The sequence below is a fragment of the Melanotaenia boesemani genome, chromosome 13 (assembly GCF_017639745.1).
Source record: "Melanotaenia boesemani isolate fMelBoe1 chromosome 13, fMelBoe1.pri, whole genome shotgun sequence".
Classification (NCBI taxonomy): domain Eukaryota; kingdom Metazoa; phylum Chordata; class Actinopteri; order Atheriniformes; family Melanotaeniidae; genus Melanotaenia; species Melanotaenia boesemani.
In genome coordinates, this window is record NC_055694.1 from 6790534 (window position 1) to 6817767 (window position 27234).

General features: G+C 37.6%; 3 protein-coding genes across 3 annotated transcripts; 2 read left to right on the top strand and 1 right to left on the bottom strand.

Moving 5' to 3' along the window:
* The first annotated feature begins 3513 nt into the window (after window positions 1-3513).
* On the top strand, window positions 3514-9433 carry pym1 (PYM homolog 1, exon junction complex associated factor). Its single transcript, XM_042005012.1, has 3 exons — window positions 3514-3786; window positions 7766-7859; window positions 8258-9433. The coding sequence occupies exons 1-3, from the start codon at window positions 3756-3758 to the stop codon at window positions 8757-8759; spliced, it is 627 nt and encodes a 208-aa protein (XP_041860946.1). The 5' UTR covers window positions 3514-3755; the 3' UTR covers window positions 8760-9433.
* A 6645-nt stretch (window positions 9434-16078) lies between these two features.
* Window positions 16079-19230, top strand: LOC121651783 (matrix metalloproteinase-19-like). Its single transcript, XM_042004199.1, has 9 exons — window positions 16079-16285; window positions 16696-16784; window positions 16868-16998; window positions 17077-17289; window positions 17413-17658; window positions 17743-17844; window positions 17967-18131; window positions 18267-18394; window positions 18489-19230. Exons 1-9 carry the CDS (start codon window positions 16169-16171, stop codon window positions 18726-18728), a joined length of 1431 nt encoding a protein of 476 aa, XP_041860133.1. The 5' UTR covers window positions 16079-16168; the 3' UTR covers window positions 18729-19230.
* Window positions 19231-20667: 1437 nt separating this feature from the next.
* LOC121651025 (transmembrane protein 198-like) lies at window positions 20668-27132 on the bottom strand. Its single transcript, XM_042002866.1, has 5 exons — window positions 26948-27132; window positions 25284-25586; window positions 23654-24229; window positions 23420-23547; window positions 20668-22149 (listed from the first exon to the last, which is right to left on the bottom strand). The coding sequence occupies exons 2-5, from the start codon at window positions 25435-25437 to the stop codon at window positions 22006-22008; spliced, it is 1002 nt and encodes a 333-aa protein (XP_041858800.1). The 5' UTR covers window positions 25438-25586; window positions 26948-27132; the 3' UTR covers window positions 20668-22005.
* Between the last annotated feature and the right edge of the window lie 102 nt (window positions 27133-27234).

Here is a 27234-nt window from a genome sequence, read left to right on the forward strand (position 1 = left end):
CAAAAATAAATGCTTCTAATAATAATAATAATAATAATAATAATAATAAAAAGAAGACATCTATATCTATCTATCTATCTATCTATCTATCTATCTATCTATCTATCTATCTATCTATCTATCTATCTATATATATATATATATATATATATATATATATATATATATATATATATATATATATATATATACAAATCGGGACGGGTTAAGGTGGGTAGGGGTGTCCACCTCTCAAAGGCATCTGAAATGTAAAGTCATCAGACTGAACAGTTGCAAACCACATGGACACTTTCAAACCAGTGGTATTAGAACAGTTATAGTCCAACATGTAATGAAAATTAAATTTAAGACATTGCATTTGCATTAGCTCAGTGGGTGCTCTTATTTTTTGCAATGCATACATTGTAGAACCTTTACAGAGACCCCCATCCACCAATAAGCATGTGTGCTGATTGTTGTGGTACTCTGAAATTAAGCATATCACACTGCTGTATTTTTAAACCCCTAATTCAACAAGTTTCCGAGCATTTTGAATACACTGTAACCCATGTAAATGTGACAGTCTGAAATCATTTATTCATATCCATCTTTACATGCCACATGCAAAATATGAAATGTTTAAGTTACAGATAAAGTGAGCTTAAACTTTGAGGGTTTTGTGAAGGTCTCCTTCTTTGGGACCAAATAGGACTCCTATATGAAAAATATTAATGAAAAACTGAAAGAGTAAACAACAGAATACATATACAAACGCCACTGTGCAGAAAAACATCCTCACTTGTATTTTTATTCTAGTGAGTGCTGTAGGAGCTATTTATCTCTATTTATTATAGTAATTCAACTTTGGACAATTCAAGCTAGGTTATTTTTATTTTTTCTGTTTTTTTAAGGGATTTTTTTTTTTTAAAGTTATGAGTAATTTGGAAGGACTACATTTATGATGTCAGGTATAGTACCAGTGCACACAGGGGTGGGCAAATGTTTTGTTTTACCAGCACAAGAGAAGCAGCAGTGAAGAAAAATGTTTCAATATGTTTGCTTGCTTGCAATGGAGAACTAACCAGCAAACTAATTGATTGTCTTTAGAAGATAGGCTTCCTTTGCATGCATAAGGAATTTGTCCATGGTGCATCTGTGGCTCTTATGGATTACATGTTTTTTTTTCATAGAAGAACGACCACAGTAAGTGCATATATACAACTAGTTGTTTTTTTTTTCTTTTTAAGTTTTTATTCTAATGATAAGATTTCAGAGCCTATATTAAAACAATGCTCTAGACCACAGAGCTGTGGATCATGACCAGAGGAAGGCCTCAGAGACGAGTGTTTCAGACAGAGACTGAAATTGCTCCAGTAATGCAGAGAATGAAAAAGTAAAAAAAAATCTCTTGAACATTTAAGCATGTACACAAGTTCAATTATATGAGCTTGTGGCTTTCAGAGAAACTGGTGGTGGAAAAGCACTTATTGTTTCTCCATTTCTCTAGTCTTTATACCCTGTAACAGAATTAGGAAGTTCACGTTATACAACATTTCTGAGTGTTTCTGGTGTGTTACAGACAAATTTCCAGCGGACAAGTTGCATGGCTTCCACTGGAAATTATTAAACAGAAGATGAGCTCCACTGTTACTAGAATGAGCACCAAAGAGTGCTTACATATAAATGCAAAATTAAAATTTCAGCAAGTTTTTGTTTGAAATGCTGTAACCCTGTAAATATGACCTTTTATTATGAGATCTCAAGGAGATTTGGATTACAAAAATTTTTATATTCTAAAGTAAAATCATGACTGAAGCACATTTACTTGTAAAAATTCCTTAACAAATATTTCAATGTTTATTTCACTCATTCATATGATCATACTATTTTTGCACATTTATACCCATACCATTGTTAATATAAAACTTTTTGTTTTTCAGTGCTACCGTGTATTAACAGTATCCATTCGGTTTATTTTTACATTTTTATTTTATTATTCCTTTTACATAGCGGAAAATTATGTCTGCCCTTTCTTTCCAGGTCACACTTCCCACCAACCAATATTCATAAAACACAAGACCCTTTCATACATACATTCAAACCTACTATTTATAGAGTGCTGACCTACACATGCGCCCCTTTTGCTTAATTCTTTGTCTAATTGAACAGTAAAAACTGTTTAGGAACAGTAGCAGTCCTAACAGTATTCTTTGAGATAACTGAGAAAGAATGGCAGGCGTGTTTGCCTCTTGTGCATGAAGTTTATTTTACCTTTATTTTGCATCTGACACAGTAAACCATATCATCTTACTAGACCGGCTGAAAAACTGGGTTGGACTTTCTGGCATTGCAATTAAATGGTTTGAGTCCTATCTAAAAGACAGGGTCGACTTTGTGTATATAGGCAACTATGAATCTGAGCAAACAAACATAACCTCTGGAGTTCCCCAAGGCTCCATCTTGGGGCCACTGCTGTTTAACATCAACATGCTCCAGTTCGCTCAGATTATGAAAAACTATGTTACTATTATAACTATGCTGATGACACACACATTTACACAACCATATCACTAGGAGACTTTAGTCTTATCTAAACACTGATCAAATGCACTGGTTAAATTACAGATCAAGTTTGTCAGAACTCCCTTCAATTAAAATTGACATTTTTGGAGCCAAGGAAAAAAGATTGACAGTCAACACTCAGCCTTAAATGGCTAAGTTAAAAACTAATAACTAAGTCAAAAATCGGGGCGTCATCATGGATGCAGAACTAAATTTCAGCATCACCTTAATTTTTTTTAGACTTAGAACATGTAAAAAACCTTATTAACATTAAAATTTAAAACATTTCCATGCATTTGTGTTTAGTAGACACTGTCCTTACATGTTTTCCTAAAAACTCAGTCAGACAGCTGTAGTTAGACTGCTGCTTGAGTCCTCACTAAGACTAAGAAAGTGGATCATATAACTCCAGTCCTCAGATTTTTACACCAGTTGGCTTCCTGTCATCAAAGAATTGACTTTAAAATCCTGCTTGTTAGTTTACAAAGCACTGAATGGTTTAGGACCAAATTTTTCAGGATCCCTTGGTTTGTTGTGAACCAACCAGACCCCTCAGGTCATCAAGGTCAAGTTTACTTTCTGCTCTCTGTCAGAAATAAACACAGAAAGGCAGCGCTCAGCTTTTATGCTTCTCATGTGTGGAATAAAACCCCAGAAATCTGCAGGTCTGCTAAAACTCTCAGCTGGTCTAAAGCAAGGTTAAAAACTTTTCTATTTGCCTTTGCCTTTTATCAAAACAACCATTATTTTCTCACACTACAGCTGTTTATTTCTTGCAATTTATCTTATTCTATATTAGCACTTTTCTGTCTTATTTAATTTTTTAGTTTTTATATGTGCTACTTTAAAGTCTTTAACAATATTGCTGTTTTAAAGCAGTTACCTTTATCTTACTGTAGGACTTTCAACCAATCAAATATTTCATCCGTCTAATAATCCAAACCTGGCAACCACGGGCCCATGTCGTCATTTCCGAAGTTGGAGAATAGGGTGCGCTCGCTTTGCCGCCTTTTACCGCACGCCACAGCTTTTACCATCTGTCTGTATGCGCTGCCATGACCGCTTTTACCCCCTGTGAAGGAACAACTGTCATACAAATGTTTAAAAAGCTGTAGCTGTCTTTTTGTGTGTGATTAAAGTGAGGGAGGGGACGTCAAGGCACGTCGCGACATACCGACTGAGGGGAGCGGAGCAGAGCAGCACATTAAACCAAAATGGCAACCCCCTATGTCACAGATGAATCTGGTAAGACTGGTGCATGTGGCAGACCTTTGTCCAACTGAAGTAAACTATCTTAATCAAACATAGCTACGCTTTTAGCTCAATCTGTGTTTTATCGTGCATCAATGATTATTATTGATTTTAAACAACGTTGTTGACTTCGACACATTGTTTTGTTGTTAGCTCATGCTACAAGCTGGAACGCTACACTCTCCACTGTCACTAGTTAGCTTGTTGCTATCGGTGTGTTATCAACGTGAATATAGTGTTTGATTGAAGATCTACAGCTACTAAGAGCGCACTTCCACTGTCACATCTACCACTTCGTGCTTTACTGATTCTTTCTTGTATAAGTATGACATTTTGATGTAATTATCGAAGAGCTGCTACATTAGCTAGCTAGCATTGCTTAGTATTCCCATTGTAATAGTATGCAGCTTTTGCACAGAATTCTGTCAATGTCAAAATATGACATTATGCTATAAATAACGATTAAAAATATATATTTTATAGGAAAAAGTCCAAAACAAGCTGTGACTGTGATATCGTTTGTGCAATTATAAAAAGAAATCTAATAGTTAACCCAACAGACATGATCAGGAAACATCTCCAGATTATAACTTGCATTATGTCAGTTTATCAGGTTATTTATATATATATATATGAATGAGATTGAAAGTAAGGTCCCATCTGAGACATTCACTCAGTGCTTCATCCCTTGGGGCCACCTTCCTGATGTATTCATGGAGCTTGGATGTTTAATCTTGGATAGTGGCCCTGATGCTCACTAGTCCTCGACCTCCCTCTTTTCCCTTAGCGTATAGCCTCTGGATTTGGGGTGGAACCCTTCATTGCTGGTAAACGGCTTGTGTTTCAACATCTGTGGTCTGAACTTCCTCCTTTGGCCAGCTTATTATTCCAGCTAGGGATCTGATCACTGGCAGGGCATAGCTGTTAATTGCCCAGATCTTGTTCTTGCCATTGAGCTGACTTCTCAGGACTCGCCTTACTCATTTCACAGCTTTCTTTGTGGCTTCTTTGTGGTTGCCATTTGCTTGTAGGTAGGACATATACTTGTATACCTCCTCACCATCATGATTCTGCCCTCTGGGAGTGCAATGCCCTCAGTATTGACTACCTTCCCTCTCTTTGTTACCATCTGGCCACATTTATCCAGTCTGAATGACATTCCAATGTCCCTGCTGTAGATCCTGGTGGTGTGGATCAATGAGTCAATGTCTTGCTCACTCTTAGTGTACAGCTTGATGTCATCCTTGTAAAAGAGGTGACTGACAGTGGCCCCATTCCTGAGTTGGTAGCCATAGTCAGACTTGTTGATTAATTGACTGAGGGGGTTCAGGTCTACGCAGAACAGCAGCGGGGACAGAATATCTCCTTGGTTTATACCACATTTGACAGAGACTTGTGCAACTGGCTATACATACACACACACACACACATTTACATATATGTGTGTGTGTGTGTGTATTTATATTTTCAATATGCAGCAACAGCAATGAAAGCAAAATAAACCATTAAAAGAAAATTTATTTATCAGTTGTAAAGTAATATGTCAAGCTGTATTTGTCTGTGTTGATCAATTTCAGATTTTCCTCCATATTGTTCTCTCAGAGTACTTGAGACAGACCAGTTACTTTTCATTTACTGTATCTGTTAGATGTTTATGTGAATAATTACAGATTTAAATTGATAGTGGTACAAATGTTTTTATATTTTGTTTATATACATATATATATATATATATATATATATATATATATAGACTTTAAACATCCAAGCTCCATGAATACATCAGGAAGGTAGCCCCAAGGGATGAAGCACTGAGTGAATGTCTCAGATGGAACCTGGAGGAGAATGAAATGGAGGAACCATCATGGGAGGACATACCCCTGCATGGGATGTACCACCGTAGGATAGCTGAAGTGGCGGATATGAACAAGTCCTACAAGTGGCTAGAGAGGGCTGGACTGAAAAACAGCACAGAAACACTAACCATGGCTGCACAGCAGCAAGCCTTGAGTACCAGGGTAATCGAGCCCAGATCTACCACACCAGACAGGACCTCAGGCGCAAGCTGTCCAAAAAGGAACATGGAACAATCCAGCACCTCACGGCAGGGCACAAGATACTGGCAGGCAAAGAATACATAATACGTCATAACAAAGTAGCCGGCATAGTGTACAGAAACATCTGTGCAGAATATGGACTGGAGACCCCTAGGTCACAATGGGAAACACCTCCCAACGTGGTGGAGAATGAGAGGGCTAAGATCCTGTGGGACTTTCAGATACAGACCAACAAAATAGTGGTGGCCAACCAGCTGGACATTGTGTTCATGAAAAAGCAGCAAAGGAAAGCTGCAGTGCTCAATGTAGCCGTCCCCAACAAGGAAATATCAGGAAAAAGGATCATGAGCAACTGGAGAAATACCAAGAACTCAAAGAAGAGCTGGAGAAAGCCTGGAAGGCGAAGGCAACAGTAGTACCAGTGGTCATCGGACAAATGGGGGCCGTGTCCCCCACACTGGAGAAGTGGCTCCAACACACACCTGGAGAAACATCAGACATCTCCATCAAGAAGAGTGCAGTCCTAGGAACAGCTAAGATACTCCCAGGACTCTGGTAGAAAACCCGAGCTTGAGATGAACAGCCAACCAGCCCACATAGGGGAGATAAGAGGTTGGATGAGGGAAATGTTCATTTTTTTCTTTTTTTTTAATGTAATATCACAAATTGAAACACTGACAGCTTTATATCTATCGAGAAAAATTGTTATAGTTTAGTTCTTTGTCACTTAGTCAAATAATCACGTTGTAATTCACAGAACTGGACACATTAACTCGTATTATGTAGCTGTCTGTGTCGTCCTAAAGCACAAATGAAGTTTGGACACACTTCACAAACTTTTGTTATGTTGTTCACTGTACAATAAATAATGGACAATAAAGTCAAGTCTTCAGTCAAATGTCTGACTGGTGCTGTTTGTTAAAACGCTGTGAATTAGTGCTGTGAAAGTACAGAAATGGCAACATACTCATCAGGCAGGTTGTATTTATGCCTTAATCATCTTTAGTTATATTATGCAGTTTTTTTGTTAACAGACTTCACTGTTTGTTGTCTTTTAATGAAGCTATGATTGCTAGAAAAGTTTAATTATCATCACTGAGAAGTTTAAAATCACAAAGATTTTTGATTATTTCATCCTGCATTTAATTTATATTCCCTAAAAAGTTGTGAAACATACAACGGAAGATATTGTAAAATAAGTTTAATAAAGGCATAATGTGTGTAATAAAGCTTTGTCCTTCATGTGTTAAACTTAAAAAATTTCAACTGTATGTTTAATCCTTTAAAGATGTCAAACATCTTGCTCTTCTCACACCAAACATAAAGAAGAGGGTTTTTAACAGTTGCATTGCCCTCACATTTTACACGAGGTCAAACTTTGTGTTTATTTAGCGATATAGCAAACAAAATCAAGCGATGCTTACTTTGACTGATCACGATGTTGTTTCAGATCACTTTCCATCTATAATGTGTTGTGGTAGATAATGGTATTAAGTGAGATTGCTGCACAGCTTCATCTAAAAAACCTGTAGCAGCACTTTCAGATTGTACTGTAACACGTACCTGGTTTTATGGTTTCTCTTGAACAGTAAAAGTCTAAGGAGCCTGGTTATTCTTTATTAAATTTATGATGTACTGTACTGCACCATATAACAGTGAAATAAATACTTTGGGCAGAGTATATAAATATTTTTCTTGCATCAGGTTCAATTACTGACATGTTTTAGGTTTAAAATGCATAAAAGGCCGACGTGTCATTGGACTTTAGATATGTTCTGCAATATATTAAAATAAAACTAATAATTACTCAGAATTTATAATGGCATTTATATGATGATAAAGAGTGTAAATCCAAGTCTCTCATTTAAACTACTGGCAGATTTGTTTGTCCTCTGAACACTTTGCTTGTTCTATAGGGAAATACATTGCTGCAACTCAGCGACCTGATGGGACATGGAGGAAGCCGAGGCGGGTGAAGGATGGCTATGTGCCACAAGAGGAGGTCCCTGTGTAAGTGCACCCCCCCTTTTCCTCTCAGCTCTACACATACAGTAACAATCAGCTGCTTTTATACTTGTGGGTTTATGTCAGACACTTCTCCACCACTGAAATTATTCAGTTTGGTGTAGACGAGGTGCGGGCAGATGGTACAGGAGGCAGGAAGTGATGCAAAATCTGGTCATAAACAAGTGTCCATTTCCTAAATTAGACTAAGTTTGGGTAGAAGCTCTCTATCATCATCTTCATCGTCTCTGCAGTCAGACATTTTGTTGTTGGTGTCTTTGTGGTTACACATTCAGACCTGCAATGTTTGCATGCTTTTACCTTTTTGTTTTCAGACTAGACTGTCAATCATCATAGAGCAAAGTAAAATATTTGTATTTTAATTTGTGTTTCTGCTGTTTTAGGTATGAAAACAAGTATGTCAAGTTTTTCAAGAGCAAACCAGACCTGCCCCCAGGCCTGACCCCATCTGATGCAGCTCCACCAAAGCAACAGCAGCAGCAGCAAAAGATCCCCGGTTGTGGGGACAGCGAGACACCGGGTCTTTCGAAGTCTGCAAAACGCAACATGAAACGTAAAGAAAAACGGAAGCAGCAGCAGCAGCAGGACTTGGACGGCAGCGCAGAGGTGGAATTGGTGAGCGAAGCCGTGGAGAATGTGTCCATCTCTGAGAGAGGGAAGAGGGAGGCACCGAACTCCGTCTCGCCTCCCGTCGACTCTTCGGCAGCGACGGCTGAAAAAGCAAAGAAGATAAAAAACCTGAGAAAGAAGCTGCGGCAGGTCGAGGAGCTGCAGCAGAAAGTGGACTCGGGGGAAATAAAGCAGCCAACACAGGATCAGCTGGAAAAGCTGGGCCGGGCAGACGCCCTTCGAGAGGAGTTAGAGCAGCTGGAGTGTGATTCTTGAAGCAATAAGGAACAGCGGAGGAGCAGAGACTGAACAAACTAAATACAGAGAGACCATAGCAGCTTCCTGTTCATAACTCACATACGTATTGTACCTATTTGATATTCAGAGTGAACATGGGGAGCAAACACAGGTCAAAGGACAGGACGTCTGTGTGGCAGCCATCACAGCTTCATAATGAAAAATACTGGTTGGATTTTTGTTGTTTTATTTTATTTTAGATAAAAACACCTAAATAACTTCCTAAATCCTGCTTCTACAACTGTGAACCAGACCAAGCATTTATAAATGTCCTTTAAACAGATCATCATGACTTGTTCTGTGCATGTCTGTTTTTTCCAGTTTGTACCTTTCATATAATCAGGAAATACTGAAGTATAAAATGAAAAAAAAAACATTTGTTGAAGAGCACATATTATGTTTTATGACCTTACTTTTACAAATGAACATGTTAGTCAATGACCGGCGGCCTCTTGTCATACTAATGTTGAGGTTACACATTGCATTCATTAAAATACACACTGCTTTAAATGTTAATCTCATTTCTCTTTTGTAAAACTTTCCTTCTGGAGTGGATGACTTGCATATAATTATGGTTGGAAGACTAGAAGTTCTAAGAAAAACATGTTTTTAGTACATTTTGTATCCTTAAAAGGATGAGGTTGGATGTATTTTTCTTTTTGTCAACACATCTCATGACCAAAAAAGAAAAAAATCAATAAACCGGTCCTACTAACAGATATTGCATATGTAGCTAAAAGTTTATCAAGTTTATTCCTGTGTCAGACTCCATTGTTTAAAACCTATTAAAACACAAATAAGACACAGTTGACATGTTTTTTTTTTCTTTTTTTTTTAACAGCATCAACATTGTTCATATTAAAGGTACAGTGTGTAACAATTACTGACACCTGGCAGTAAACATGAGCAAAGAAATCACCTCAAATGCACGGCTGTGAATGGACAGTGGCCATCAGTGGACAAAATTCTTCTAGATATCTTTTACCTTTGAGTGGATCCAGTGGCCTCAAGTGCACCATGGCTGGTCTACAACTTCAAAATTGTGGATGTGTACTGTCTTCTATGTGCCTTTTAAGGCATTATTTATTCCAAATGGTGCTCTAGCACCTATCAGACAAAGCTGGTGCTACTTAAAGCTTAACACACAGAGTTGTTTGTCCATTCAGAGACATCATAATAAAAATGGAGGCACAATATGGCAGCTGCCATGTATGTAGACCTGCAGGAAGTAGTTTTAAATGGCTCATTCTAAGATAATGAAAACATAACAGTAATTTTATGTTTCAGTAGTGTTTCAGTTTTTAATGATTTATGAAAGGTCATTGACCTTGGATTGAGTTACACACTGCACCCTTAAATAATCCATCCCAGTGTTACTTCTGCACAATAAATAGCTTTAGGTGATTTTTTTTTCTGTTTGTTTTTCTTCTTTTTGGATTTAAATTCTCAATTACATTAAAAATCCAAATGAATGTTTTAGTGAGGGTAAAAACCATTACTCATACTGAAAGCAGCATGGCAGCTTATAGATTTTTTCCCCTCAGTTTTCCCTGTCGGACACCAACTAAAGTTCTGGCTCTCATAAAGCCCCTTTTTTATGTTTTTATAGATGAATATTTTCCCTCATGCACCGAACGATAGTATACAGTTGACTGCATTTTGGACTAAAACTTTGATTTGGTTATTCTGCAACTTTAATGTCCTTTACTCTTTTCTTTTAGTACAAGACGTTAAATGTTTCTGCTGTGCTACATGATCTATTTTGTCCTGAGATTTACCTGGTGGAACACATGTTCTTTTTCCTGACAACAACCCATCCTGGCCCTGAAACAACAAAACTGTCCCACACAATGAAACTACCACCACCATGTTTCACAGTTTAGATACTTTTTTAGTTAGAGATCAGTTCCTTCTTTTTTTTTGACCGAAGTTCTTTTTTGGTGTCATGCATCTACAAAACAGCCTCCTAGTAAACTACAGATGAACTGCAATGTTCATTCTTGAAAGTCACAACTTTCTCCTTGCAAACCAGCATTTCACATCATTATATTCAGGGACCTCCTGATGGTGGACGCATTATCTGCTAATGTGAGTGAAGCTTTTAGTTGCCCTTGTGCTTCTTGTTTCCTAATTGACAATTAAATCTCTTGATCTGGGAGTAATCTGTGTTGGTTGACCACTCTTGGTGGACTAGCAGTGGACTATATTTTCCTCTATTTGTACTCAAATGGGGGAAATTAAAGATTGTCTGTGAACTGTTGGAGTCCAAACTGTCAGGAGACAATTTTGTAACCCCTTCAGCCTGATGAACACCAACAACATCTTTTTGGAAAAATATTGTGCAGAGCAGATTTTGCTCCATGATGTTTACGTATAAATGACAGACTAATTTCAGAAGTTCACATAGTTTTGCCGCTCACAGATACCTCATATAATGTTATATTGTTTAAATAAATAGATGGATGAGTATTTATGTTATTTGTTCAATTGGACACATGAAAAGTTAGTCATCATAGTTTTTTTTGGATGTTTTCATGACTATGAGTGATTTTTTTTTAATTTTCTGAAAGAAATCTGAATTATTCCTAATATATCTTGTAATCGAAGCAGATAAGTTTATTTGTTTATTTATTTATTAGGATCCCCATTAACTTCCATAAAGTGGTCGCTAGTCTTCTTGGGGTCCTAGTGACAACATTAAAAAAGATACATTGATCAATACAAAACAAAAGTAATAAAACAGAAACTGCATAACAACACACATTAATCAACAGCTCAATCGCTGTACATATAAATCAACCAACCACAATAAAAGGTTCAAAGATCCATATAGCATTATAAAAAATAAATAAATAAATAAAAACAGAACCCACATAACAGCAAACACTAATCAAGTGATAAGTCACAGAAAATTTAAATCAACCAACCACCAAAAAAAAAAAATACAAAGACCAGTATGACACTATAAAATAAAACAGAAGCCAAAGCATGACACCAATCGACAGATAAATCACAGTACATAATACAATCAACCAACAATAACCCAATTAATTAAAAAAAACATTTGTTTATTTTTGATGTGTCTAACATTAAAGGGAAGTTTATTTCAAGCCAGTGAAGCCCTATAATGTACCGTCTTAATCACAGCATTACTTAGTGGTTTTGGAACCACCAAATGACCAGCGCTCACTTGTCAGGTGTTATGACCGAAGCAGGACCCTAAAAATTTTATCTACTTCTGAAAAAAATGCAGAGTACCCTTCCATATCACATCATGCATAAACATCATAATACAATATCTTAATTTATCTACAGTTAACCATGATAGTTTCTTATGCATCTCACTTACAGCAAAAAGAACAATGAAGAACTAATCTTGCAGCTCTATTCTGAGCAATTTTAAGTTGTGAGTTGTAATTAAAAACACAGATTACTGAAAAATATTTGACAACTTTTTAATAACCAACCCTCGGATATATTTAACACCTTAATGCAAAGTGTCACAGATTTGTGATAAACCACTTCTGGCCTTTGTTTGTTTTTTTAAATTAAACAAATTTAAATGATTTATTTATTTGCTTTTATTCAATCATATTATTGTATTTTTTTTAATATGATTTATCTATTATTTTCTTTATTTATCATGTTTAATTAATTTAATATTTATTTGCCTTTATTTAATTCCCATCTTTTTTTTCCTAATTTTTGCCTGTATTTATTTGGTTTTTACATAATTATAAACAAAAATAGGCATGAAGAGGTTCATGGTATGTGAGTGTATATGCAAGGGATATCCAGTCAGTGTATCAACTAACTAACTAACTAACTAACTAACTAAATAAATAAATAAATAAATAAACTGTTTTGTGCAAGAATGGGTCAGTTTGGTTTTTCTTGTAAAGTGCTTTGAGTGGTCTGACAAACATAAAAACATATTTTTATTTTTCTCACTGATGAACTCTTTAAACTTGACTTATTAAACTGTTTAAGTCTCTCCTGGTTCATAATGCTGAGTCCTAATGTAATGATATTTAACATTTCAGGATTCTGAGCAATGATGATAATGATTTGGTAAAAATGCAGCATCCATAAAATGCTGAATCTTTGAGGGGCAAAGATGGGGGGATATCCAGTTTGTCAACAAATGTGTGAGAAAATCATCATCATCATCAACATTCAATCAGTCTGGATGCTCATAAAGCTTTAATTTTAGCTTTACCAAAGCTTTATTTATAAAAGAAGCTGTATGTTAACTCAGAGATCTGGAACAGACCATCACACATTGAAAGTGTTTATTATTGTCAGACCAAACAGTATTCCAGGTTTCCAGATATGTTTTGAGAGACATGGATGTGGTGTATCCCAGTTAAAAGACAAGTACAAGATCCAGAAATGCAGAAAAGTAAATGAGATTATAGAACAACATAGCAATTATAAAAACAAAACAAAACAAAACTAAAGAAACCACATTCTGAGACATTACAAAGGCACAACTGGGGAAGAAGAGGGTGCGGATGCCAGTCTGGTCTGCCTGCAGCCCTGATCTGTTCCCGTCGGGGAATGTGTTGAAACCAAAAATGCTACAATTATCTTGTTCTGTTTGCACTTCTTGTAATGGGTCAAAATAATGTCTGAACTGCTTGGTATCCTCAAATGTCAGAACATCTTTTAGACGTCTTGAAGAGGAGCAGTGAAAGCTCGCCCCAACTTTTGTTGGAATGTGCTGCAGCCCTGAAATGCAAAAATGGATTTGCAGAAGATTAATAAATGGAATTGAATTGACAAGATAAATAAAAAGCAAATAATCCTTTTTTTTTTTTTGCATTCCCCCCCTCCTCTTTTTTTAAAAAAATGTGTTGTGTTAAAAAAAATTTGCTTCGCCAAGAGGAGCTTTGTGGATCTAAAGCTCCTTTTGATGCCGGAGTATTGTTCTTTATTTTGGTTATGGCAATGTTACATACGTATGCTGGACCTGACAAGAGCAAACAAAGTAAGGGGGAATGTGAGGAGAAGAAAGAGGAAAGTAAGACACAACAGATAGCAGGCAACAGCAACAATTGTACAACTGAAGTGGAGAACTCAAACAACCAGCTACTACACCTGTAAAGAAACTTAACAGAAAACACCCACCTCCCCTGCAAGAAAACTAAGCAGACAATCATTAGGGGCATCCACTGGATGAGCAATTAGGTGAGCAAAAAGAAGCTGAACTGGCTCAAAATGTCAAGTTTTCAAATCAGCTGTGCAACGAAATGAGACAACTTTAAATAATGATACTTGCCTCTGTAAATGCAACTATGGGCATCATGCATGTTAAAATAGCTTTTAAAGCCTTGGGAATAGTATTATTTTACCATAACAGTACTATGAATACATGTAAGTAGCTGGTACCAAATAAAAGTTCAAACACACATGATACTATAGTGTATATTTGAGTGTTTGTGTGTGTTAGTGTGTGTTGTTTATATAGGTATATTCACTTTACTGGATATGAATATATTGACATTTAGGTTGGAGGCATATACTGGACATTCTTGTAAATTAAGTATATAAAATGTTGCTATGGAAACGTTACATTGTTTTAATGAATAAAATGGTTTTGTGAGAGATATTTTAACTCTTAAATACAGACTTCCTGGGCTGCACAGTGGTGTGGTGGTTAGCAGCAAGAAGGTTTCTGGTTTGAGTCCCAGCTGGGATGGAGGTGGTTTGAGCCGGGTCTTTCTGTGTGGAGTATGCATGTGCTCCCCGTGTATGTGTGGGTTCTCCACAGGCACTAAAGGGTTAATTGTGAAAATCTCTCCCTAGGAGTGAGTGTAAGTGTGATTGTCAACAAAAAGACTTGTGGTGTGTGAACCTACATTAAATGTTTTAAATTAAAGTAGTAATATAAAGTTGGAAAAAGGGGAAAAAAAAGGGATTTTCAACATGAGCTGCTTCAGCTCAAAAATGTTTAGAGATGAAAATCTGTCCTATGTTAACCTTTGATTAACCCTTTAATTTAGGTTCACACAACCTAGTTAAGTTTACTCAAAAAATCTTTGCAGCTTTTTCACTTTTTTATTATTGTACCTGTTAGTGCATAAACCTGCAGGACAACACAGTAACTGTATAAGCATACTGGATATGCATATATATACACACAGAACGATAAAGAAAAGCTGCAGTGGATGTAAGTGTGAGTAAAAACTGTGCAAGTGAGTGCGATTGTGCATATGTGACTGCGCCCAAGGGTCAGAAGCAGACGAAAAGGACCCCAAGACCCTGGCAACCAGCAGTTAACACACAGACAACCACAATTTGCATTTTCAAAACCATCCAAACTTTTAGTCCCCTTTGCAGGGACAACACCAAATCAGATATCATGAATGGCTTGTTTGCTATTCATAACTTGCAAATATCATTCAGTTTTAATTAAAACTATGCCCACTGTGCATGAGAAAAGTATAGATCCTCTAAAATATCAATTTAGGTTTCCTATTATGTGCTTTTTTTCTCATTAGAATAAGAATTTTGCTTTCCTCCAGTAAGATCAGTCCATCACATGGATTGAGTCTCTTTACAATCTCAGTTTTATGAGCCATAACGCCATGAAGAAAATGCAGAAAAAGGAGCCGTCCTCCGTCTCTGCTCCAGACGATTTCGTTTCAATGGTTACATGGGGCGTCACTGGTTTTCCTTGAATGGGCTTCTACATTAAGAACAATATATTTAGCCTCTGTTGTCCCATAGAGGATATGTGGTCACTTGTTTTCTTCACATAGCGGTACCCATAAAGTAAAGAATGCTCAGATTCTGTAGAATAAAATTCACAAATAGAAATCAGAAGTGAGCAACTTCAGCATTTCTGCTGCACACATTTGGAGAATATTTCAAAGAGTTACATCTTAATTAAATACCAATGTCCTTTTTACCCCACCACAGCTACATAGCTGGTCGTCAGTCAGTAAGTTTAATGGTTATTGGGTAACTTATCTCGTTTTTTAAGCAGTCTTAATTCATAATTCATTTATTTCCTTTGAAGTAAACAACATTTGTGGGAAGTTATTTTTAGACTCCTCAAGACAAAAGGCTTTAAATGGTTGTGTGTGAAGTCATGATCGTGCAGCTAGTTGCTGAAATATGTGTTGGTTTTTTTTTTATTTTTATTACAGTCCACACATTACATTCCTCATCAAAGTTTAGTATGTGGTTTGAGGGCTGGTCCGGAACAAATACTTGGTATAAAAACAAGATGTCTAAACTAAGACAGCAGCCTCAGCACACAAGTCAAAGAGCGAATATATGGAGGATGGATGTGGTGATGCTTAGAGAGAAAGAACATTTGTGGATAGGTTAAAAAAAATCAACTTGCTGTGCTGGATCCAAATCTTTTTACCTTCTCAGTAATGGAAAAAGACTCAAACAGGAAAATGCCCTGTAGGCTGGAGTTAATGGTGTTACTTGTTTTGCTGACAACTGTCTCGTCTATTACTCTGAGCAGAAACAACCTCACAGAAGCCGTGGTAAGAAATGAGTGGAGCTGTTTAAATAGCTGAATCAAGGCTCGGTATCCACTTAGAAGCTGTTTTAAATTTAAGGCTAGATTATTTTAAGAAGTTGTGCTGATTTAACATTTGAATTTCCTCAGTAAGTGAGTTTGTACATGTTCAAGCTGACAGACAGATCGTAGAAAAAGTAATATAATTTGAATATGATTTTTGAATGATAATGGATGGGATTAATCAGAACTGTTAATAGATAGATAAGCTGTGACACCAAACATTCCCATCGATGCCATTCAGAGAGAAAGAGTTCAGATCAGATTTGCTTTTCCATTTAAAAGAAAAAAAACCATTTGATGCATTAATGTCTTGACTAGAAATCAATGAGTTCATCCTGCATATAACTGTTAAATTAACTGTTCTTCCATTAGGGATATTTAAGGAAGTACGGCTACCTGCACATCCCACTGGACAGTAAAGACCTAAACCCTCCACCCGAGAAGATAGCAGAAGCCCTGAGGTGGATCATCCATTTGGGTCGCCTTATCTTCTTACTTAAACTTTATTTAAGTTAAGTATATTTACATTTCCTCTGATTGTCAGAATCTTTCAGGAAGCGACCAACCTGCAAGCATCAGGAAACCTGGATTCAGCCACACTGAGCATGATGAACCAACCTCGCTGTGGCCTAGAAGATTCTTTCAATCCCAGAAGTCTAAAATATCGAATCATGGGTTGGTTTCTCTGCCAAGCAATACGCAATCACAGTGTAATAAACTATGTAAACGTTAATTCCAGTTGTAATTGAACAGGTTACTGGCGTAAGAAGATGCTGACGTACCGCATATACAATTACACTCCTGACCTGGGTCGGGAAAAAACACGTCTTGCCATCCAGGCTGCTTTTAGGTACTGGAGTGATGTGTCAACTTTAAGGTTCAAGGAGGTGCCAGATGGACGAGCAGACATCAAAATCTCCTTTCACAGAAAAGACAAGACATGCCCAGTGCCCTTTGACGGGCGAGGTAGGAGAAGGATGTGATTAAAACTGGATGTCTCAAGATGTTTTAATTGCTTTCATAGATATAAAAGTGGCATTTGAAACAAAGGGAGGAGTGAATTATCCTCTATTATTTATTTCTCCTTAGGCCATGTTTTAGCTCATGCTGATGCCCCTGAGTCAGGCATAGTACACTTTGATGAAGATGAAGTGTGGACAGAGGGGAAAAGCTACGGCTCCAACCTGAGGATTGTGGCAGCTCATGAGATCGGCCATGCTCTTGGCCTGGGCCACTCACAATACTACAATGCACTGATGGGACCCATATACAGTGGATACCGCTCTGACTTCAAGCTACACCCAGATGACATACAAGGGATCCAAGCTTTGTACGGTAATACTAGAATATTATCCCACATAGGTTTGAATTTTCTTCGAAATGCTATCCATGCAACATGCAGTCATTTCCCTTCTGCAGGAAAGCCAGAGAAAAGCTCTCCATCCAGTTATCCTCAGCGACCAGTGCCAGAAGGAATTTTCCCAGATCCCTGCAAGACCTCTCTGGATGCAGCTATGTTGGGTAAAGAGAATCCTCATGTCATCAGATTAAAACATGACTCATCATATTTGTTGCTGAAGAAAACATTCAGTACTGGAAATATTTTGATAGGTACATTTGCCTCTTGTATTGTGTTCCCGCAGGCCCTTCACATAAGATGTATGCTTTCAGTGGGCAGTACATGTGGACAGTTTCCAGCTCTGGTTACAGCACCCCAACTGCGATTTCTTCGTTGTGGAGGGAGCTGCCAGGAAGCCTCAGTGCAGCTGTTCATTCACAGCGAACTGGGAAATCCTACTTTCTGAAAGGTGGATTTATTGAATTTCTTGCTGGGGTATCTTGAATAATGCAGCCAAGGTTTTGTAAACATTTCAAATGTTCAGTATTGTTTTTTGTTTTTGTGGTATTTAGGCTTTTTTTTCTCTGGATATGTCATTTCACAGGAGACAAAGTGTGGAGATACACTGGCTTAAAACTTGACAGCGGCTACCCCAGACGGCTGACTAGCATCCCTGCTAACATTGACTCAGCCCTCTACTTCCCAAAGAACAAAAAACTGATCTTTTTCAAAGTAATAATAAAAAAAGATGGCATTTTTTAAATTTTTGACACATTTTTGTGGCTAAACATTGAGCGCCTGGTGAATAACTTCCTCTTCCTTTTAGGGCTCTGGATACTGGCAGTGGGATGAAATCGGCCCAACAGATCTCCGCTCGTATCCCAGATCTATTGGGCAACTCTTCAAAGGAGCACCCAGCAACCCCGATGCTGCTGTAACAGGGTCTGATGGACATGTATACATGTTTAAAGGCAACAAGATGTGGCGTGTAAACCAGCAGCAGCAAGCGGTGGAGAAGGACTATCCTCAGGACGTTGCATCACAGTGGATGCAGTGTGATGACTGAGCCACCAGAGGCCACCAGAAGCCACCAGGGATTTGGCACAAACCTGATTCACCAGTGTGGGTCTACTTCACTTTTCTGTGAAATCACAACTTAGCATACTTATTTAAACATTTACTATTAAATCTTTTACAGCTATTCATAGAACATTTGTCTTTTACTTTCATAATGACATGCTACTGCTCCTCCTTCACATTTATTACTTCCTTAAGGCTGAAAGAGGAGGCTGTATCATTGTCATTAAAGGTCAGCAGCAGCTGTGAGTCATTCATAATCAAATGTGATGAATATGTGGCCAGTACTACTTATCTGTCACTCTGTTTCTAACATTTATATCATCTAGACTGTAGCCAACTGTCATGTGTGACACTGTGTACTGTATTCATGTGTGCATATTTATTATGTCGTCTGTGGATTGCATATACTGTGTTTTCTGTTTTTTTCTTTTAATCTAACTAGGAAAAACTAATAAAATATGTCTGGCTTAGCTAACAGATGTATTTTAGTTGGGCATAAATAAACTAATCCAATAAAAGAAAGTACATGTCATGGATTTCTGTAACGTCTGCCCTACTTTTACCTGAACGGGTGTTAAAAATGGGACAGAACTGGTAAAAACAACAGTCTGATGGTGCACGCAGGGTCTTTAAAGGAAAATGATTAGCTGTTGAGACACTCAGCCTCATGTACAAAAACAAACCACTGGATGGATACGCAGGCAGATTTATGAAGAGAGACATCACCTGGGATTCACACTTGAATAATTCCTGATGCTGTTAAGCAAATAAAAATAGTTTTACTTTATTAATCTCTGTTGGAATTAATTCAGCTCTGTATTTGACTCATCTCTAGATGTACTAGAGAGCAATGTGCTGCCAAGTTTCAGCTCTTGGGGGGCAGTTGGGAGGGGTTAAGGGCCTTGCTCAATGGCCCACAGTGTTTCACCTCTGCACGATGGAGCCTTGAACCTGGGTTCAAACCAAGGCACTACTTAGAGAGTACTTACTACTTATGAATTAAGTAGTAGTAGAATTAATTGATTAAAACTATTAATGTAGATTGTGTAAGAATAGCTGCCATCTAACGTTGGAATCGTGTGTCACATTCTATCGTAGTGCATTCTAGTGCTTCACTTTCTCAAACACGTATTGCAACAACGGTGGCCGCTGCATCTCAAAAAGCCTCGACAACACCAATGAAAGAATGTCATCCGATAGTTTATGAAGTGTTCACTCAGGTGAAGAGGTTTGTGATTTCATAAATACTGCAAACTGTATCCCATCAACGAGAGCGGCTTACTACTCTGGCAAGTTGGAAGCGGGTCTGGCTTTACCACAACTAAAAGCCGGCATTTACTGTGACTATAAAAACGACGAAAACCATGCAAACATACATTTCTGTGCCTACGAGGCTGGTGTATTTTAGCAGGATCTACTGTTATGCTACCATGGTAACGAGCAACAAAACCGAATGGAAAAAATTAGCTTTAGGCTAATTTAGGCAGTACCATTGGCCTACTTGTTGAGGAGAAAGCTTGTAACTTCAGCATCTCTTTTAAAATCTTTCTCCTTCTTGAGCTCCTTTCAACTGGGGAAGGCTAGCCTGATGTTGAGCTTATCTTATTGTACTTTTGCTTTTTTGTCATTATTTAACTTAATTTATTTCTTTTAAAAGTTTGTTTTTAATGTACTTTTTAATGCTACTTCTGCACCTCACTGTAATGCTCTAAATGCTTTATGTAAAGCACTTTGAGTTGTCTTGTACACAAAGTGTGCCTTGTTAAAGTGAAAAGTGTGGACAAACCTGCCCCAAATAATTTCCTAAAGCCTAAAATTACAGTGGAAAAAACACTCAGCCATGACAGTGACTTCATATTTTGTTTCAAATATAAAAAAATCACCACATAGACATTAATAATGTTAAAATTTAATTTTCATTCTTTAATTAATATTCACATAAGAAAGCAGTAGAGTGTCATTCTAAGTTTTAAATCAGTATTAAATCAATATTTATTGTCCAGAATTACACATTCTCTCTTATACACACAGGCTACTTTATTAGGTACACCTTGCTAGCACCAGGTTGGACCTGCTTTTGTGTTCAGAACTGCCTTAATTAACATGACTGACATGACAGCATCACACAGTTGCTGCAGATTTGACAGCTGCACATTCATAATGAAAAATCTCCTCTTCCACCACATCCCAAAGGTGCTCTACTGGATTGAGAGCTGGTGACTGTGGAGTCCAGTGAACTCATTGTCAAACCAGATGGAGATGATTTGAGCTTTGTGACATGGTGCACATGCTGCTGGAAGTAGCCATCAGAAGATGCTACACTGTGGTGGCTGTAGTGTTTTAATGATGCACAAGTGGTACTAAGGAGACCAAATGTTGCAAGAAAATACCCTCCAAATCATTACACCTCCAGCACCCTGAAACATTGATACAAGGCAGGATGGATCTATGCTTTCATGTGGTTTCCTTTAAATTCTGATCCTACTATCAGAATACTGCAGCTGAAACTGAGACTAATTAGACCAGGCAACCTTTTTCCATCGTCTACTGTCCAGTTTTGTAGCCTCAGTTCTTATCTGACAGGAGTGGCACTCAGTGTGGTCTTCTGCTGCTATTCTGCAGACCTTGGTTGGAACCAGTGCTTATTAGACTTCCTGTTGCCTTTATCATGTCCAACCGGTCTGCCCATTCTCCTCCGATCTCTGGCATCAACAAGGCATTCTGGCCCAGAAAACTGCTGCTCACTGGATATTTTGTCTTTATTACATTCAAAGTCACTTAAATCCCATTTCTTCTTCATCCAGAGTGAAAGTGTCCTTAATTTAATTGCAAGTGCTTGTATACATTTTCTGTTAATTCTTTAATGTCAAACAATTCTTGACATGTCTTTGGTTTATGTTTGCATCCATGGACAGTTTCCATCAGGACAAGAGAAGAGGACAGTTTTCTGGATCTGTATAACGCAAACAGTTTGCTCATGAAGAGAAGAGTGTGTGAGATAAACTGCTCAAAAGATGTCGCCATGATAAGCTTGATGACTGTGGATGCAGCACAAATTTGTTTGTAATCTTTAAGGAGATGATCTCCAAGCATTTAAAATAAAACAGTGTGCATGTTGATGATTATCCGATGAGGATTCAGACCAGTGATCCAAATACTTGAATAGTTTTCCTGAAAGTCAGCAATTCAAAATGAGTATTTGATCATGTGGATGTTACAGTGGGTTCCTCAGATTTTTGAAGTGCTGTTGATGCTGCGTTTGTTCACACTGTAAAGATGGGGGAGGCAGCGGTCAGAGGCACCATGGAGCCTGTCTCAAAGTCAATTAGAGTGTGTGTGATAGTGCTGACGCTGCTGGTGGATGAGCCCGTCCCCATCTGATGCTCCTTTAGGCGCTGGAGATAACTCTGGAAGTCAAACAAGAGTAGGATCCACAGTTACAGCATACATGATGAAGCTATTCCTCATTTAAATTAGAAACTTAAATAACATATTCTGGAGCAGGGGTGTCAAACGTTTGGCCTGGGGGCCAAAACTGGCCAGCCAGAGGATCCAATCTGGCCTAAAGGATGAATTTGCTGAATGTAAAAAAATGACATAAAAAACATTAACTGTAATTTATTGATTTACTCCTAAATTGTTCACTTGAGGTTTTTATTTTTTTAAAGTTTAAATAAAAAACATTTACAAGGCAGACGGAGAATTTGCTAAATCTTTTATATTTTTCTTACTTAATAGATCTGGCTACAGTTTGTATTATAATGGGAGTCAGATTAGAAGGTTGCAATGCCTACACAGATGTGGAAATGTACACATATGTACATTTAAATAACTTCCAGCTCTTCACAGGTTACTTTAATCATATTAAAAATAAACTGTATATGAAAATAAATGAAATATATAAATATAATAACCCAAAATATATAATAATGTAATAATATATATATATATATATATATGTATATATATATATATATATATATATATATATATATTAGGGATGCACCGCTATGAAAATTTTGGCCGATACCGATATCCGATATTAATATTGCTGTTAAGGCCGATAACCGATATTTACCGATGTCGATATATATATTTAGTTATAAAAGGTTTAAGATTATCAAATTCTGTACAAAGTGAAAATAAGGCAAACATTAGTGGTCTTAGCTTCCCACCATTGTTTGTGAAGTTCTGGATGGCAGTTTTTCGGATGACATATCAAATTTGTGTTGCTGTGAATGAGTTGACACGGCATCCTCCTCGCATTACTTCCACTTTATATGTAAGGTTATATATATATAATTTAATCAAAACCTAAAATAAAATAAATAAACAAATGAAAAAAAAGTTAATATATTAAATAACAAAATTATGTAAATGTGTATTTGAGGCAAAATATTGTTGAAATTTTACTTATTTTCCTCAAGCAACTTCATGTTATCCATAATATTTCCTAAAAGGGTAGTTCATTGAAACATCTTGGTGTTGTCCTTTTTTTTAATAAAATAAAACAGGAAGTTTTCATTTGTAGGTTATTATGTTATTTTACTGCTGCAGCTTGACATCATCTTGCACCAAACGTGGCCCCTGAACTAAAATGAGTTTGGTACCTCTAGTCTCGAGTCAAATGATAGCCTTGTGAATTTTACATTATACATTTTAATTTCAGTCTTTTACCGGTGCCAGGACGTCTCCAGCGTAGCGTTTCAGTGGTGGAGGCCTGCGCCGACGATAATGTTGAGGTCTTCTTGTTGGTTCTCTACATTTGTGCAGCTTGCTGTGCTTCTTTTGTTTTTCATGTGCAGCTGGAAATTATACAAAAAGAGAAAATTTAATTCAATTATAAATATATAGTCCTACAGTATTTTTCTTTTCTTTTCTTTTTTAGCTTTGGTGGAGATATAGACTCACTTCCTGTGTGTGACACTCCTTTTGCAGTTATCCACCACTGCACCAGTAATCCTGAGAGACTCAAAACAGGGCAGATCCCAGTGACTGCCCAGTTAAACCAGCAGAGCCGTCGCGGGGCAACTTGACAAAACATATCGTACACCTGATTAGGCAGCATAAATGTCCCCACCAGGTAGTCCCCACAGATCATCACGGTTGTTGCACCAAACACAGATGTGTAGATGATGCTGAACAGTTTTGGCCACTGAAGTGTGAACACCGCAGTGGTGATGCTGGCAGCCAGCACAGCACAGAGCGGCAGCCACACCGGAGTGAGGCTGTGAAACTGTCCAATAACCACCAGGATGGAGAGGGAGAGCAGGCTTCCCAGCTGCAGGCCGCTGAGGAGGAGTCCCACCGCGGACACCAGCATAGTCATCAGTCCACACAGCACGCCGACACCCAGGCCGATGCCCGCCTTCGTCTCTGGGCCCAGCTGGACGTTTAATGCAGGCTCCACATGGTAAAGCAAGAGCACGGATGCAGATCCGAACATGAAGCCTGAGAAGAACAGGACCAGCTTATAGCAGCGGTATCCTGGGAAGTGGAAATAAAATAATGTTAGAATTTTCTGATCAACTTCATCCATCCATGCATCCATCCATCCATGCATCCATCCATGCATCCATCCATCCATCCATCCATCCATGCATCCATCCATGCATCCATCCATCCATGCATCCATCCATGCATCCATCCATCCATCCATCCATCCATGCATCCATCCATCCATGCATCCATCCATCCATCCATCCATCCATCCATGCATCCATCGATCCATTCATCCATCCATCCATGCATCCATGCATCCATCCATCCATCCATCCATGCATCCATCCATCCATCGATCCATTCATGGGGTCAAATTATGGAGCACAAAAAATTAGACATCTCTATTTATTTGAAGTTCTTGTTTTGACACTATTGATGTTTATTAAGTCACACTGAGTGGCAATGGTGAAAAAATGAGGTAAAAATACATTTTCTTTCTTTCTTATCTTCTTTCCTTTCTTTTCTGATCTGCTGTAGTTGAAGAACCCTGAATTATACCAAGAAGCCCAACTCAGCCAACACTCAATACTTACACAACAGCTGCTGTTAATTCAACAAGTTAATATTAATTTACACTCATCTAATTCCACATAGCACCAATCCTCTAATAGACCTTGGCATCATGTGTGTTTACATACTGTCACGTGTTTTCCAAGGTTACCACTACTGATTTTCTTTCCCCATATTGCTTCAATGGAAGCAGAGAAGGGAATAATATCTTATTCATTTCACATAACTCTTTAAAGCTTTACATGCTCATTAAACATAAATCACATTCTGCCACACTAACACTGTCATTCAGTGTTTCAGGCTGTTCTTCTGCCTCTGTCAAATTCAGGCATTCAGAACTATCCCATCTGCCCCCTCCAGCTTTGAGCTTATCCACACTAAACCCCCAGCAGCATGCAAACACCTGCTACTTAGGATTTAAGGCACCAGGTGAGCTAATGAAACATTAAAACAGTTGGTGCAGTTAGGTGTTGACCCAGGGATGCAAGACAAGCTTATGCTGGCATCTAATGCCATAAAGAATACATACCGAAAAAGCAGTAGATGAGGCCGAATGAAAGGCAAACAGAGCAGACAATAGACGGGATGACTTCATGCTGCATATTAATCTCAAGAGTACATATGTCCACATCGGTTAAGCCAGCTCCTGGCTCCTCTGTAACGTAGAGTGAAGTGACTGCCATCTTGAAGGATTATTGCTATGCAGCTGCTTTGGACATGAATGTGCTTTGTTCATTGAAGAAGGGAAACTGGAATGTCCTGCATGTGGGATCCAGGGAGAACGGAAGCCCCTGAATCAAGAGCATGCACTAAAAAGCTTCCTGTTGTGCACCTGCAAAAAAAAAAAAAAAAAAAAAAAAAAAAAAAAAAAAAAATTAAAACACATATTTCATGAGACAGATTCACTTCTCTCTCCCCCTCATGAGGCTGCTAACTTGAGAGTTATGGATCATTCATAAAAAATATCTCCTCCAATTTAAAATAGTTTTTAAATGACACATTAATTAGAAGATATTTAGCAGAATATATAGCAGGATATGACGTTTTTGTCCTCATGCCCAAATTCCCTATTCAGGATCCACAGAAGGAAACTGGTGAACACCTCCAAGTTTTTTCTTTTGTTTGAGAACAGGATGCAGATGAGGAAATGACCCCTGTCATCATTATTCTGATGTATTGTTCAGTGCATGTGGTTTTGTAATCTGTTTACCAAATAATATCAGAAAAACAAACATCTGGACAGTAAAACAAGTACAAGAATTTAAGCAATAATTTACTCTACAAATGAATTTCTGAGATTAGAACTGGATATTTTCTGGGGAAAAAAAGAAAATTTAGAGGACCTCATTTGTTTTGTTTTCTGTCTTGTTGTTTTATTTGTTGTTAAATGACTGCTGAATGTATAACTGTATATTACCTGGAAAAAGTTTTATTCATAAAAGATATTTGAAGACTAAACTGCTTCTAATCCAGGGGATAAATAAATTAAATCTTTATTAGATCATCAAACTAATCATAGTAGGGAAATATTTAAAGCTGTTTTATGTCTTTTGAGATGTTTAATTTGAGACAGCCATTTTTATTTTTAGGGAAATTATAAGTCTATTTACATAAAAGTCTGCTCAGTCTGTCCAATATATGTTTTTGTGTTACAACGAGACATTAAACCTAAGGCATTATTCAGGCATGACTTACAAATACATAAAAAAGTAAATACACTTTGCAATTTTTCACCACTTGGAGGCAGATGTGCCTAACTGAAAACCTAAACAATGAAAAATTCAACTTTTAATATGTGTAAAATCATCCGTCTATGTGGAGACATGAGGCTGTTTGTACGATTGTTTAGCTACAGTGTGTTACTAGAAGGACATTATAAGCTTTTCAGGCAGATCCTACAGTCAGCAAATGGAATTAGAGGAGCTTTAGCCAGTGAGCGATTCCCCTGTCAACACTGTGTCTCTTGTGCAGATGAGAGTAAAACACACTTTCTAACAGCTACATATCACAGGTAAAACAAAAAGTAATTCCAATGGAATAAAGTTGAAATGTTTTAGTTTTCATTAGTTTAAGTTTTTTTAAGAAATTCTGCAATAAGAAAATAAAGAAAATAAATCTGTAATATCTAACAGAAAGGAATCATCTACGGTTAATGTGTCTAACAAAATATAGGATAGTATTACTGCTGCCTACCTCCAATGATTCATGTCTTCACACGATTAAAAAAAAATATTAAAGAAACAAACATGTCTTCATTTGTTTGTCAAATTCCAGTGAACCCAACAGGAGGCGAAGAGTCAGGAGTTTGTCAGAACTTTGTTTCGACTGCCTGGTTTCCCTCTGAGGGCTGTGCATGAGACTCTGTGTCTAAGTCTCTCATCTGTGCTTGTAAACAGCTGACGCCTGACGCCTGAGAGAGAGACCATCTGCCCCCAACGTCAGTACGAGGCTGCTGCCAAGTCCAAGGCAGCGTCAGCTGA